Source organism: Pleurodeles waltl, chromosome 6 (assembly GCF_031143425.1).
Source record: "Pleurodeles waltl isolate 20211129_DDA chromosome 6, aPleWal1.hap1.20221129, whole genome shotgun sequence".
NCBI classification, from domain to species: Eukaryota; Metazoa; Chordata; class Amphibia; order Caudata; family Salamandridae; genus Pleurodeles; species Pleurodeles waltl.
Window position 1 is genome coordinate 1,226,994,481 of NC_090445.1, and position 14,886 is coordinate 1,227,009,366.

At 44.9% G+C, this 14,886-nt stretch overlaps 1 protein-coding gene across 2 annotated transcripts in view; it reads right to left on the reverse strand.

Moving 5' to 3' along the window:
• SEC24C (SEC24 homolog C, COPII coat complex component) overlaps positions 1-14,886 on the reverse strand; it is a 1,280,009-nt gene that overhangs the window by 877,341 nt on the left and 387,782 nt on the right. For both annotated transcript variants that reach the window (XM_069240542.1, XM_069240541.1), the window contains one exon: positions 5,979-6,117. In XM_069240542.1, coding sequence (XP_069096643.1) covers positions 5,979-6,117 — 139 coding nt within the window. The remainder of the gene's footprint in view (positions 1-5,978; positions 6,118-14,886) is intronic.

Here is a 14,886-nt window from a genome sequence, read left to right on the forward strand (position 1 = left end):
TGTTGGTTTTCCGCAGGTCGAGCCGGGGGCGTCGGGTGCAGAGTGGAAAGTCTCACGCTTCCGGCGGGAATCATTAAGTCTTTAAAGTTGTTTCTTTGTTGCAAGAAAGTTGCAGGTTGTTTAACAGGGCCGCTGTTCACTGGAGTTTCTTGGTCCTTGGTTGCAGGGCAGTCCTCTGAGGCTTCAAAGGTCGCTGGTCCCTGTTGGATGCGTCGCTGTTGCAGTTTTCTTCAAAGTTGGGAGACAGGCCGGTAGGGCTGGGGCCAAAGCAGTTGCCTCCGTCTTCACTGCAGGGCTTCAGGTCAGCAGTCCTCCTTCTTGTAAAGGTTGCAGGAATCTAGTGGCGCTGTAACAAAAGCGGTGAGCCTTTGAGGCTCACCGCCAGATGTTACAGTTCCTGCAGGGGGAGATGAGAAGCACCTCCACCCAGTAAAGACTTTGTTCCTGGCCACAGAGTGACAAAGGCACTCTCCCCATGTGGCCAGCAACATGTCTGGTGTGTGGCAGGCTGGCAGAAACTAGTCAGCCTACACTGGAAGTCGGGTATGTTTTCAGGGAGCAACTCTAAGATGCTCTCTGGGTGTATTTTACAATAAATTGCACACTGGCATCAGTGTGCATTTATTGTGCTGAGAAGTTTGATAACAAACTTCCCAGTTTTTAGTGTAGCCATTATGGAACTGTGGAGTTCGTGTTTGACAAACTCCCAGACCATATACTCTTATGGCTACCCTGCACTTACAATGTCTAAGGTATTGCTTAGACTCTGTAGGGGCATAGTGCTCATGCACATATGCCCTCATCTGTGGTATAGTGCACCCTGCCTTAGGGCTGTAAGGTCTGCTAGAGGGGTGACTTACCTATGCCACAGGCAGTGTGAGGTTGGCATGGCACTCTGCGGGGAGTGCCATGTCGACTTAGTCATTTTCTCCCCACCAGCACACACAAGCTGTGAGGCAGTGTGTCTGTGCTGAGTGAGGGATCCCTAGGGTGCTGCAGGCCTTAGAGACCTTCCCTGGCATCAGGGCCCTTGGTACCAGGGGTACCAGTTACAAGGGACTTACCTGAGTTCCAGGGTTGTGCCAATTGTGGAGACAAAGGTACAGTTTAGGGAAAGAACACTGGTGCTGGGGCCTAGTTAGCAGGGTCCCAGCACACTTTCAAGTCATAACTTGGCATCAGCAAAGGCAAAAGGTCAGGGGGTAACCATACCAAGGAGGCATTTCCTTACAGGTGTCTAGTATTGCCCCTAGATAATGGAGGGTCTGAGTTGGTATTAGAGTGGACTTCTGAAAATTCACCTGCAAACCCAGAGAGCTGAAAGTGTTCAGAACCAGGTTGAGATGGTTTACAGCCTGTTCTGCGGTGGTAGCTTTGAGCAGCCAGTTGTCTAGATATGGATAAATAAAGATTTTCTGTGTTCTCAAGCGTGCAGCTATCGTTGCCACACATTTGGAGAATGTCCGAGGGGCAGAATTTAGGCCAAAGGGCAGCACTTTGAGCTGGTAGTGTGGAGATGCAACTATGAAATGAAGAAATTTACAATGTTTGGGTATGACTGGGATGTGAAAGTGCGCATCTTGTAGCTCTACGGAGAACATCCAGTCACCTCGATGTAGCCTCTGCTGGGGGTCTTTGGCACCAATGAGGGGTTTGAACCCTTTGTTGATAAGGGCGCCTGTCATAAGGCCTGTACCGCCGCCTAAAGTCCTTGCGCCTCTCTAGCCCCACTGCTTTCATTGTGTCCACCTCTGACTTCATCTTAGCCATCTCGTCATACGTATGCGAGCCAAACAAGGAGTTGCCTTTAAACGGCAGGTTCAGGATGTGGTGTTGTGCTTCCTGCTTCAACCTGTAAGCCTTAGCCAAGAGGACCTCCTTGCACAAATGCCATGTGCGTAGCCAAATCCGTGTCATCCGCAGCAGCACTGATAATCTGATTGGACACCAAACCCCCCTCCTAAAGGATCTCCTGGAAATCTTGCCTATCTTTCCTAAGCAATTTTTCTGCAAACCTGCTCAGGGAGTCCCAGTGACCGGTCATATCTGCCCAGTAGTGCAGAGGCACTGAGACCTTTATGACTGCCGCTGATGTGCCACACATTTTTCTGCCCAACTAATCCAGCTGTTTGCTCTCCTTATCTGGAGGGACCGTTGACAATGAGGCCACCGAATGGGTCTTACGGGCAGTGGCTAAAATAAGTGAGTCTGGTGGTGGATCAGTTCTGAGAAATAAAGGATCCTGTTCTGGGGCCTTATACTTTTTTAGGATCCTAGCTGGCGCTGAACACAGGCTTGCCAGAGTCAAAAATGTTTCCATCGCCGGTTGAATTAGACCAGGCACCAGTGGTTAACAACTGTCTGGATGATGTTCGATGATGTAGGGTCTAAAAAATTACCGATGAAGAGGTTGTCGGTTCTGGAACGTCTATATTTAGTTTCTGGGCCCCTCTAACTAACACTTCATTGAAGGTTGTTATATTGCCCACTGGGGACACTCTTGCTGGAGGGGAATTCGTCAGTGTTGGAGAACAGTCTCTAATGGGTGAGTTAGATGTTGTCTACCACGAAGAAGACCTGCATCGCTGTTGTCATGAACTAGAAGACCTTGACCTAGACCGCCGTCTGGATCGCGACCTACTCCTGGATTTTGACGGGCTGCATCAGCGTCTAGGACTTGGCTGGTCAGATGCTGGCCTTTGCCCGCTCGGTGTGCGTCGTTGGCAATGGTGTGCATGGCAATGATACTGATGGGCAATACAGTCGTGAGTATAATGAGTCTGGAGAAGCCAGGGTCTTGTTAAGGTTCTCCAACCATCTCGGAGATAGGTTTATGGCCGAGATATGTCCTAGAGATGATGCTCTTGAAGCATCCGATGACCCACTCCTTATAGTGACCACCGGACCCTGTTGAGGTAGAGCCATCTCAGCAGCTGGCTGTGCTGTTGATGGTTCCTGAGGTGGACTGATGCGATGTGTCGTTTGTGAGACAGGTGTCACTGGTGATGGTTGCCTTGATGTTGATCGATGTTGGACTGATGTCGACGGAGACCTACGAAATCCTGACGTCAACTGAGATGTTGTCTTCTTAGGTCTCGACTGCGACTGGCGGCCCATTGTATGAACATGCTTGGCCGTTGAATGTTTCGACGTTGAGCGATGGACCAAAGATGAGGAGCACCTCGGCTCCAAATGATGTTGAGACCTCGACCTCATTCTGGAAATCGACTTCGAAAGTCTTGACATCGAAGGATGGAAACTCCACTTCAATGGTGTATGAGCACTCCTGTGCCTACTCGATGTCGATCGGTGTGTTGCCGTCAACGGAGATCTATCCCGATGAGGCAGATGAGCCTTCAACGTCACATCTCTCGACGTCGGTTGAATCTGTGGCAGTGCAGTTTACAATGCCTGGTGATGCGACAACAGAAGGGATGACGTCAATGGGGAACAGACAGGTATTTTCTTACCGGCTGATGTCGATCTGGCTCTCCGTTTATCAGAAGAGTCTTTAGAATTTCCGCTAGGAAGAGAAGATGATGGTCTTTTCTCTTTCATGCAGCCCATGCAGACAAATCCTTTCCTTGTCTTTTAAAGTTATTTTAGACAGGTTCTTACAATGTCTGCAGGTGTCAGGGCAGTGACTCTGAAGCAAACACAGAGTGTGGATCCTACTGGTCTTTCTTCTTCCCACAAGAAGGACATTTCACAAAACGTGAAGACATTTTGAGAAAAAAAATAATCACTTTACTCAGGTTATCAGTGTAGACGTTGAGTAAAGCTTAAAACAAACGTTTTTAGATTATTTTTCTGTAGAAAATAACAGAAAAATGAGAGCTTAGTGCTCCAGGATTCTCACAGAAGGAGCCGGAATAAAGAAATGGCCTAACTGTGAACCAACTGTCACCTCACTCTCCCCCTTGAGGCATGGTGGGATACTGGAGGTGCTCAGGGTCTTAAAAGGCACAGTGCCAAATTGTTGGTTCTGCTGTATTAACCTGCATGCAGCCTACTGGCTAATAATGCTCTGTTATTTTCTATGTAGTTTTTCTCTTTTAAAATGGATTGCTTATACTTTCTATACAGAAAGTTTTATCTTTGATTGAAGGTTTTATGTTTAAAAAAACTTTTTAAAAAATAAAGCATTTTTAGCCTGTTTCTCAGACTGCATTGCTGTTTACACATGCATATATATTTTATTTGTATTGAAAGTATCTACTAAAATGTTATTTTTCATATATATTTCATAAATAAATATACATGTGTGTTTATATGTGCTCCGAGGTCCCTGCACGTGGGCGGGAATATTCAGTGTTTATAACTATTGATGAGGCTCCCCTGGAAGAGAAAAGCCCGAAACTGCACTGTGTCCAGAACAGCTCCTATGAAAGAGCATCTGAGGGGTAGTCAGGTGTGACTTTGCCATGTTTATAGCAAACTCCCACAAATGCAGAAGGCTTGCCATAGTCTGAAGGTGGGAGACAACAGCCTGGAGCAAGCTCGCCTTCAACAGCCAGTGTTTTTTTCTTTATAAAATTTTTTTGCAAGCATAACACAGCTGAATACAAAAAATGACTAACATCCTGGGGTTGATACTTTTCTGCCCCCCAAAAATGACCAAATATGATTAAAAAAATAAAATAAAATAAAAAATACACTTATTCTCCACTTAGTCTTAAATCTGATGTTTATGCCACCTTCAGCCATCTTGCCACGAAGGTCATTACCTCTTCAGCTGTTCCCATCATTATTGTAGACTGGATCCCTGACAAGCAGTTTCGGTCATCTGCAAAGTTCCTGGCAACTATAAACCACAAACAATAGGTCTCTGTAGGCCACATGCTTTTGTCTCATTTAGCTAGAGGAGAAGATTGTCTTCAATGCAAGTTAGGATTATCAGTAATCTCTCAGCCTTTCTAGTGAATTTGATCAGATCGCCTTTCGCGATGGTTTCTCTATTAAGATTCCTAGCTCAAGAGGAACAGCTCAATCATAATGCTCCATCATTGATCCAATACATCAGGTTCAGCTGACTGCACCTCCACATTCCCACACAAAGTAGCTCAGCCATTGACTGGTATGCCCCCCCCCCCCCCCCCCCCACTGTGACAAAATGTTTGGAATGGGTGACACTCTAACCCCTTGAAGATCAGACTAAAGCCATCATGACAAATCGTGCTGTGGCTTATTACTGCTTTGGTTGGAGCATAAATAAAAAACCTGCCAACCCAAACACCTGTGGCACTGGACATGCAACCCAAGCATAAGAACAGTCTATAAAGAACCTGTAAAAGTCCTTAAAATCTCCAAAACACTCCGATTGAGTTATATTTCAGGTAATGGTAATCCCCTACTCAAAACATTCAAAAAATGCAGCAGCCACAAATTTGGAGTTGTCCTGCTCATCCTCAATTCAACAACATCCTAGATGAGGCTACACTAGTTTTTACCCTAGCCATAGCACAGATTCAATCCCCCTTGCTATTTTTAATGACCTCAGGGTGGAATCATGGCTTTGTTTTTACTTCAGGCTGCAAGGATCAACGACTCTTTCTTATGCCTTGAATCCTTCCCTTCTCCACTGCTCCCAAACAGTGGCCCTACATTCTTTTACTTCTACCCCCCCCCAATCCCCACTCCCACAAAAAACATTGTTGTTGTCACCAGTAAAGTAATACTGATGGTTCGATACTAGCTCCATGCCCTAAGCAGAAAAATGTTTTTTCTGCACACTATTCTGGAAAATATGAGTTGTACTGTATATAGCATAAAATGGCCTTAAAAGCACTCTTGGTCCCTCACAAAAGTTGAATTACGTAGAGTTGATGTACATAATAGATTTGAAAACATGAGGTGTAAGAATTTTTTTTTTACAAATCTAAATCCTTCCACTATTCTACTACCATGTGTGTCACAGTCAACTTTCTGTTTCAGTTATTGCTGTAGCTTCATTTTATTTTTTATTGCAACGTCCTTACCTTCTGTAACACAACTGCAGAAACAGCACTGGAATCGCCGCCCTCCCTCGATGAATTGCATAAAAGGGCACATATATGCCTTGCATCGATTGCATCGTACAGGTCCGGTTTCTCCGTGGTCTACCAAAAAAGGAGGTGTCTTGGGAAAAAGGAAAATATCTTTTAATTACTAAAATGCGGTGCTGATAAAAAAAAATAAAAAAAAAATCAATAAAGTGTATCCGTGTCAACGAAAACCTGTGCAGAAAGGGAATGCACCTGACCACTTTTCAAAGTCTTATTTGTTCAGCTATCAAATCGCCTTTCATTCTTATTTGCATCTTTTTTCTATATAAAAACAGCTATACAATTTGTTATTGTTTTATGAAGCCTGTTAATATACCTGATAGTAAACTATTTTACATGAAAGTTCATGAAATACTATTCATTGGACTGAGAAAGATCTACTGTAAGGCTCTGTAGAGCAGGTGACATACCTCAAAGTCCCAATAGTAAGCTTTTTTTTAACCTTTAATTACAGTATTACAGATCAGCATACAACAGTTCACAGGTGTGCAGGGAGCGAATACTCAAGCCAATACGCAGCTAGATCAGACATCATGAAATTTTGTAGTATAAAATGATAGATGCACATACTTCCCAGAACAAAAATAAGGCATGGACAGATGAAAGGAAAGGACTGGTTTATGGATGAACCAATGTACACAGCTGTAACACTTGAGATAAATGCTCATGTTACAACAGCACACTATAGTACAGCTGAAAGTCAACACTCCTATATAACAATGGCAGCTGTGGCTAAGGGCACATGATCTTCAGGCTCCCGGTTCGGCGAATCCAGGCCAGGCTGGAGAGCTAAACAGATAGTAAGCAGACCCCCTATATATTTAGGGCGACATCTAGCACGCATCAGCTCCCAGTACCCCTCAAGCTGTTCCTGGCAGTAGATGGCATCTCAAAACCAACACCCTGGCGGGACGTCTCCCACAATGCACTGCCCCTTCGCCAGTAGAAGCAGGCTAGCCATGAAGAGCCTAACCCCAGCTGGGACATCTTTCACATAGATCAGTGGCTCCCAAACGTTTTCAGCCCATGGCTCCCTTTACCTATTGGTCATTGGCCACGGTTCCCCATTGTGCTACCTTTTTTTTGACAGGTGGGGGGGATCTAATCCGGACCTTGGGAGTACTTCCATTTTTCTCTCTGAAAATAATTGGGATGAAGCAGTCTGTGTGTTCTTGCCCCCTGTCTCTGTCTCCTTATCTCCTGTGTTCCCATGCCTCCTGCCTGTGTGTGTTCTTGCATCTTGTCTGTGCCCTCATGCATGTTCTTGCCCCCTGTCTGTGTGTCCTTTCATCCTGTCTGTTTATGCATTCCTCCGACCTGATTGGTAGGTGCTCCACAAAATTCATAGCAAAGTTGCTTATGTATTTTTCTTGAATTTTGTTGATTTCTTTCATTCCTGGTCCTTTCTACATTTGAGTGAGTCGGTATTTGAACTGGCAAAGGGCGCACAAACCAAAGATTCTGGTGACACAGAGCACTGCGTTTGTCTCACTAGTGCCAGGTGAAATGGACCAGAGATGGCAGGCATTAAACAACATGCTGCCTAGGGAAACCCAAGCCCTGCCTTTCCTTGAGCCACAGTATGATTCCCCCACCCAGGGGTCGGCTGCAGTGGCATAACAAAGGTCCTTGCAAACCCCTGCGCTGAGGGGTGGTGAGCGCCAGGGGGCCCCCTCAGGACAGTACACTGTCCTGAGACCTACTGAGTCAGTACGGAAAGGGGGCCCCCTCCATGTACTGCGCATCTGGCTGCTTTTAAGAGCCAGCGTCTGACGTCTGGATGCAACAGGCAGCACACGAAGTTGTCCATTAAAGACCAGATAAATACACACAAAAAACACTCAAAGCAGAAAAACAAATTAAGTTCTTATCACAACACAATACTACTCTCACTAACGTGGACATGCTTCATTGATTGAGGTTCCCCTTTAAAGAGGAATCAAAATAGAAAGCGGCCTTTGAACACCACGACTGCAAGTTCTGCAGGATATGGCGTGAAATAATCAATCACTGGGCAACTTGGTGAATGAAATTTAGTTACGAGTCCTCATCCGGTCCCAGTGTACAGGGGCTGTTCAGAGACCCTCTCCGCAACCCTTCTCTTTCCTCACTGCCCTGCCCCCATATGACTGCACTCAGTCATGAAGGAGGGAGAAGTGTTGCCGTCGTTGCTATTCTTGTCACTGAGTGTCTCGAATGAAAAGTGAAACCACATGGTTAACGAACTGTGCTTGGTGTGCGGTGCCCCTGGCTAGTTTTGACGGCGCACAGGGATGCCAAGGCGCACAGTTTGGAAACCACTGTCCTAGACTGACACAAATTGGTATAGATCCTCAGAAAAGTGCATTACATGGGGTTCGTATCAATATGAGTTACACCCTGTTCATCTGTCAGTCAGTGATATACTCAATACACCAAAGTTTACGAAGCATTCATGCAAGGGCTGCTCTGTCCTCCTCCATACAGTTACCCTCTCCCTAGACAGACAGTAGTTTTCTCTATTGGTTTTCTCATTATACCCGATTTGAGGAGTATTCTTAAGTCACTAGAAAAATAATAGTCCTGTTCAAGCAAACGTATAGCCTCCTCCAAACAGGCCAGCCAAGCGTACCCGAACCACTTAAACCAAGCTGTTCAGACATGCATGCCCCTCGTATACCGACCTGAAGACCTCCCACAGGGTATCAGTAAAGGACTCGGATTGGGTGATTTAAAAAAAAAAACACAGTATTTACTTCTTAAGTTCCTCTCTAAAGACATTGTCACAAAAGGTATTCACTAGAAGTTGCCACAAGAATGTGTGATTGGTGGTGCTCAATAAGGTCAGCTCCCAAAGCACAGGAGCGTGGTAAGAGAACCCTCAATGGAGATGATCAAACTGGGAGGTCCAGGTGTCAGCATTACTGGTAGCCAACCAGGAGTCAAATCTGGACCAAGCATTTTGATAATTGTTGATACAAGCGCCCTTCCTTGAGACCAGAGAGTTTGAATCCCTAGACGTCTACCAAGTTTTTATCCTGGACAACGGTGTGTAGCTGATTAGCTGCCCATGGGTGGGGTCGCCTACCAGAGGAAGCCACTCTCCAGAGGATGATCCTGGTCCTGAACTAAGGATCAAGCAATATCATTTAGAGAAAAATTCAGGACTGTCGGAGTTAGGGCCATATATTGAAGCAATCGTGGTCTCTCGGCCCCGTAATGCATCATTCAATAAAACATATCTACCCATGTGTTCAAAATGGACTGAATTGTGCACCAGAGAGTGCCCCTACGAATAAACACAGCCTACCAACAAGGATAGGCCAAATACATAGGCAATCAGTCAAATGCAACTCCTGTAACAGCTCAATATCTTAAGCTAATTAAGATAGACAAAAACCTGTCTAGCCTTTTTGTAATCATTCATGCCAGAGATATTTCAGGAGCAAAATCAATCAGCGTGCACCTACAGAACTAAACCAAGATGCATTAGGTTTGTGGACCCAAGTAATCTATCAACATACAGGAGGGAAGTATACTGCAACAAAAGCAAATAGCTTTATGAATAGTGCTATAGAGCAACTGTGATAAACCTGTGAATCCCAAAAAACAACCCCAATCCCCCTCCCACTCAAACACACAAAACTTGTTGGAACAGCATAATGCCCTCCCCCAGGAAACCTCCCTCAAGCAGTGTTACCAGTCCGGAGCTATGCAAAACAGTAGCTTAGATCAGGAGTCAGGAAGTTTACCCTGCCAACTTCCAGGCCTGTCGATCAGTCATTATTACTGAGGTGGCCGTCTCCCCTTCTCTCATCCCTCCCTTGGTCAATGTTGCAGACATGCACCACAGAATTTGGTAGCCAGCTTCAGGTCAGTAAAGAAGTCTGGTTTGCTCTTGATCATGAGTCAGAGTTTGGCAAGGTATATTAACGCATAAGATATCCCAACTTTCATGTTGACATGTTTGTCAGTGACAAAAAAGTCTTTATGGGCTTTTATATATCTAGTGTTGGGCTCTGAGTGTTACAAGTTGTTTTTCTTCGAAGAAGTCTTTTCGAGTCACGGGACCGAGTGACTCCTCCTTTTCAGCTCCATTGCGCATGGGTGTCAACTCCTTCTTAGATTGTTTTCCCCGCAGAGGGTGAGGTAGGAGTTGTTAAAGTAAGGATACTAGAGGTTCCCATGCAATGGAGTAAATGTGTATGTACATAGCATGCAAAGTAAAAATTATTTACATATTTACAATTTTAATGCAACAAAAACGGCTACAGGCTCCTGGGGAGGTGGGAGGGCGCATGTGAATCTGCAGCGCAACATGCCACGAACAGATATACACTGGGTAAGTAACATTTTCCATTCAATGGCATGTGTGGCTGCAGATACACATGCTGTGCATAGACTACAAAGCAGTGATCTCCCAAAAAGCGGTGGTTAGCCTGTAGGAGTTGAAGTTGTCTGAAATAATGTTCTTAGTACAGCCTGTCCTACTGTGGCTTGTTGTGTTGCCAACACATCTACACAGTAATGCTTAGTAAATGTATGGGGCGTAGACCAGATGGCTGCTTTACAAATTTCTGTAATTGGTATATTACCAAGAAACGCCATTGTGGCGCCTTTCTTTCTAGTGGAGTGTGCCCTTGGAGTAATGGGTAATTCTCTTTTAGCTTTAAGGTAGCAAGTTTGAATGCATTTAACCATCCATCTGGCAATGCCTTGTTTTGATATAGGTTTACCTGCATGTGGTTTTTGGAAAGCTACAAACAATTGTTTTGTTTTACGAAATTGTTTTGTTCTGTTAATGTAATACATTAGTGCTCTTTGTATATCAAATTTATGCAATGCCCTTTCGGCTATAGAGTCTGGCTGTGGAAAAAAGACTGGGAGTTCCACCGTTTGGTTTAGATGAAACTGTGATATGACTTTTGGTAAGAATTGTGGATTTGTCCTGAGAACCACTTTATGTTTATGTATTTGTATAAATGGTTCTTGAATAGTAAACGCCTGTATTTCGCTAACTCTTCGAAGTGAAGTGATAGCTATTAGAAAAGCTACTTTCCAAGTCAAAAATTGTATTTGACAAGAATGCATGGGTTCAAATGGTGGGCCCATGAGTCGTGTTAATACAATGTTAAGATTCCACGAGGGTACTGGTGGTGTCCTTGGGGGTATGATTCTTTTTAGTCCTTCCATAAAGGCTTTAATAACTGGGATTCTAAAAAGTGATTTTGAATGTTTAATCTGCAAATAAGCAGATATTGCAGTGAGATGTATTTTAATGGAAGAGAAAGCCAGATTGGACTTTTGTAAGTGTAGTAAGTAACTTACAATGTTTTGTGTGGAGGCGTTTAATGGAATAATTTGATTAGCCTGGCAATAGCAGACAAACCTTTTCCATTTGTTAGCTTAACAATGTCTTGTTGTGGGTTTTCTTGCTTGTTTAATGACTTCCATACATTCTTTGGAAAGGTTTAGGTATCCAAATTCTAAGACTTCAGGAGCCAGATTGCTAGGTTGAGCGATGCTGGATTCGGGTGTCTGATCTGTTGGTTGTGTTGAGTTAACCGATCTGGTCTGTTTGGTAGTTTGATGTGTGGTACCACCGATAGGTCCAACAGTGTTGTGTACCAGGGTTGGAGTGCCCAAGTTGGTGCTATAAGTATTAGTTTGAGTTTGTTTTGACTCAGTTTGTTGACCAGATAAGGAATGAGCGGGAGAGGGGGAAAAGCATAAGCAGATATCCCTGACCAGCTGATCCATAGAGCATTGCCCTTGGACTGAGGGTGTGGGTATCTGGACGCGAAGTTTTGGCATTTTGCGTTTTCTTTTGTAACAAACAGATCTATGCTTGGTGTCCCGCAGTGGTGGAAGTGGTATTGTAGGATCTGGGGATGTATTTCCCACTCGTGATTTTGTTGGTGATCTCGACTGAGATTGTCGGCTAACTGATTGTGAATGGCTGGTATATATTGTGCTATTAGGCGAATGTTGTTGTGAATTGCTCAATGCCAAATTTTTTGTGCTAAGAGACACAGCTGTGACGAATGTGTCCCCCCGTTTGTTTAGATAATACATTTTTGTCATATTGTTTGTTTTGACAAGAATGTGTTTGTGGGCTAGAAGGGACTGAAAGGCCTTTAGTGCTAGAAAAATTGCTAACAGCTCTAGGTGATTTATGTGCATTTGTTTTTGCTGATTGTCCCACTGACCTTGCAGGCTGTGATTGTTGAGGTGTGCTCCCCACCCAATCATGGATGAGACTGTTGTGAAAATGACTTGAGGCACTGGGTCTTGGAAAGGCCACCCTTTGTTTAAATTTACCTGTTTCCACCATTGAAGCGAAGTGTGTGTTTGGTGGTCTATCAACACTAGATCTTGGAGTTGACCCTGTGCCTGAGTCCATTGTTTTGCTAGGCACTGTTGTAAGGGCAGCATGTGTAGCCTTGCGTTTGGGACAATAGCTATGCATGAGGACATCATGCCTAATAGTTTCATCACAAACCTGACCGTGTATTGTTGGTTTGGTTGAATGTTTGATTTTATATTTTGAAACAACTGCACCCTTTGTGGACTTGGAGTGGCAGTTGCTCTTTGTGTGTTGAGTGTTGCTCCCAAATATTGTTGTATTTGGGATGGCTGTAAACAAGATTTTTGGTAATTGATAGAAAACCCTAGTTTGTGTAGAGTATCTATTACGTGTTGCGTGTGAATGTAACGTTGTTGTGTTGGCTTTTATTAGCCAATCGTCCAGATATGGGAATACGTGCATGTGATGTCTTCTTATATGAGCTGCTACTACAGCTAGGCATTCTGTAAATACCCAGGTGGTTTTTGTTATTCCGAACAGCAACACTTTGAATTGGTAATGTTTGCCTTGTATTACAAACCTGAGGTATTTCCTGTGAGATGGATGGATGGGTATGTGAAAATACGCATCCTTGAGATCCAGTGTTGTCATGTATTGCCCTTGTTTTAGTAAGGGAACTACGTCCTGAAGTGTTACCATGTGGAAATGATCTGATTTGATGAAGAGATTCAGTGTTTGGCGATCTAAGATAGGCCTTAACGTTTTGTCTTTTTTGGGATAAGGAAATACAGGGAGTAAACGCCTGTCCCTTTTTGGTGATAGGGCACTAGCTCTATGGCTTGTTTTTGTAGCAGTGCTTGGACCTCTATTTGTAATAGGTCTAAGTGTTGTGGAGACAATTTGTGCGGTTTTGGTGGAACATCTGGAGGGAATGTTGTGAACTCTATGCAATAACCATGTTGGATAATTGATAGCATCCACGTGTCTGTGGTAATGTGTGTCCAATTGTGGTTGTATTTGGTTAGCCTCCACCCCACCAGTGATAAGTGTTGGAGAAGTGTGACATTGAAGTCACTGTTTGCTAGGGCTTGGTTTGGAGGGCTGGAATTTGCCTCTTCCTCTTGGGAATTGTCCTCTGTAGCAACCACGAAACCCCCCTCTCTGGTACTGAGATTGGTAGGTGTGTTTAGTTTGGGAGGTGAATGCTTCAGATGGCTGTCTAAACCCCCCCCCCCAAACTGTGGTTTCCTAAAGGTTCCTCTGTATTGTGAGGAGTAGAGCGCACCCATGGCTTTGGCCGTGTCCGTATCTTTTTTCATTTTCTCAATCGCGGTATCCACTTCCGGCCCAAATAATTGCTGTTAATTAAACGGCATATTCAATACCGCCTGTTGTATTTCTGGCTTAAATCCAGAACTTCGCAGCCATGCATGCCTTCGAATAGTCACTGCTGTGTTGACAGTCCGTGCTGCTGTATCAGCAGAGTCTAGGGCAGACCGGATTTGGTTATTTGATATGGCCTGTCCCTCTTCGACCACTTGTTGGGAATGTTTTTGGTGTTCTTTTGGGCACATGCTGGATGAGGTCTTGCATTTTGTCCCAGTGCGCCCTGTCATAGCGGGCAAGTAGGGCTTGTGAGTTGGCAATTCGCAACTGATTGGCTGCTTGCGATGCCACTCTTTTCCCCGCTGCCTTGAATTTTCGACTCTCCTTTTCAGGGGGTGGCGCATCCCCTGATGATTGTGAATTACACCTTTTTCTTGCAGCCCCCACAACCACTGAGTCCGGAGAGAGCTGTTGAGTAATAAACACTGGGTCTGACGGGGGCGGTTTATATTTCTTTTCGACCCTTGGCGTGATAGCTCTCCCTTTTACAGGTTCTTGGAAGACCTATTGTGCATGTTTTAGCATGCCCGGTAACATTGGCAAACTTTGTTAGGAAGCATGCGTGGATGCCAGAGTGTTGAACAGGAAGTCATCCTCCACAGGTTCTGAGTGTATTGTTACGTTATGGAACGTAGCTGCTCTGGCTAGTACTTGCGTGTATGCTATACTGTCCTCTGGTGGTTAAGGCTTGGTTGGATAGGACTCTGGGCAGTTGTCCGATATAGGTGGGCCATATAGATCCAAGGGATCCGCATCATCTTGAGTCATCCCAGTGTGTGTGGGTGACTGCGCGATCTGTGTACCCACTGGCGACAATTGTGGTGATTGCAGTGGGGATGTTTGTGGTGAGAAATGTGGTGGTGGTGACTTTTCTCTGACCACTTTGGCTTTCTGTTGCATCGGTCTCTTGAAAAGCCAGTTTTCTTTTTGACTTGAGTTGAGATAGCTGGCCAACTGATCCGCGCCCTGAGCCACGCAGAGGATAGGCAGCATGCACGTCATGGGGCTACCGCGATGCCCAAGGACGTGGCAGTAGCACGAGAATCCATGAAGCGCTCAAGTGCAGAGTTTGCCTTGTCTCCAAAGAAACGGTTCCCATCGAAGGGCATGTCCATCAAAGAAGCCTGGACATTCCCCGAAAACCCAGAAGTCCTCTGCTAGGCGTGGCAC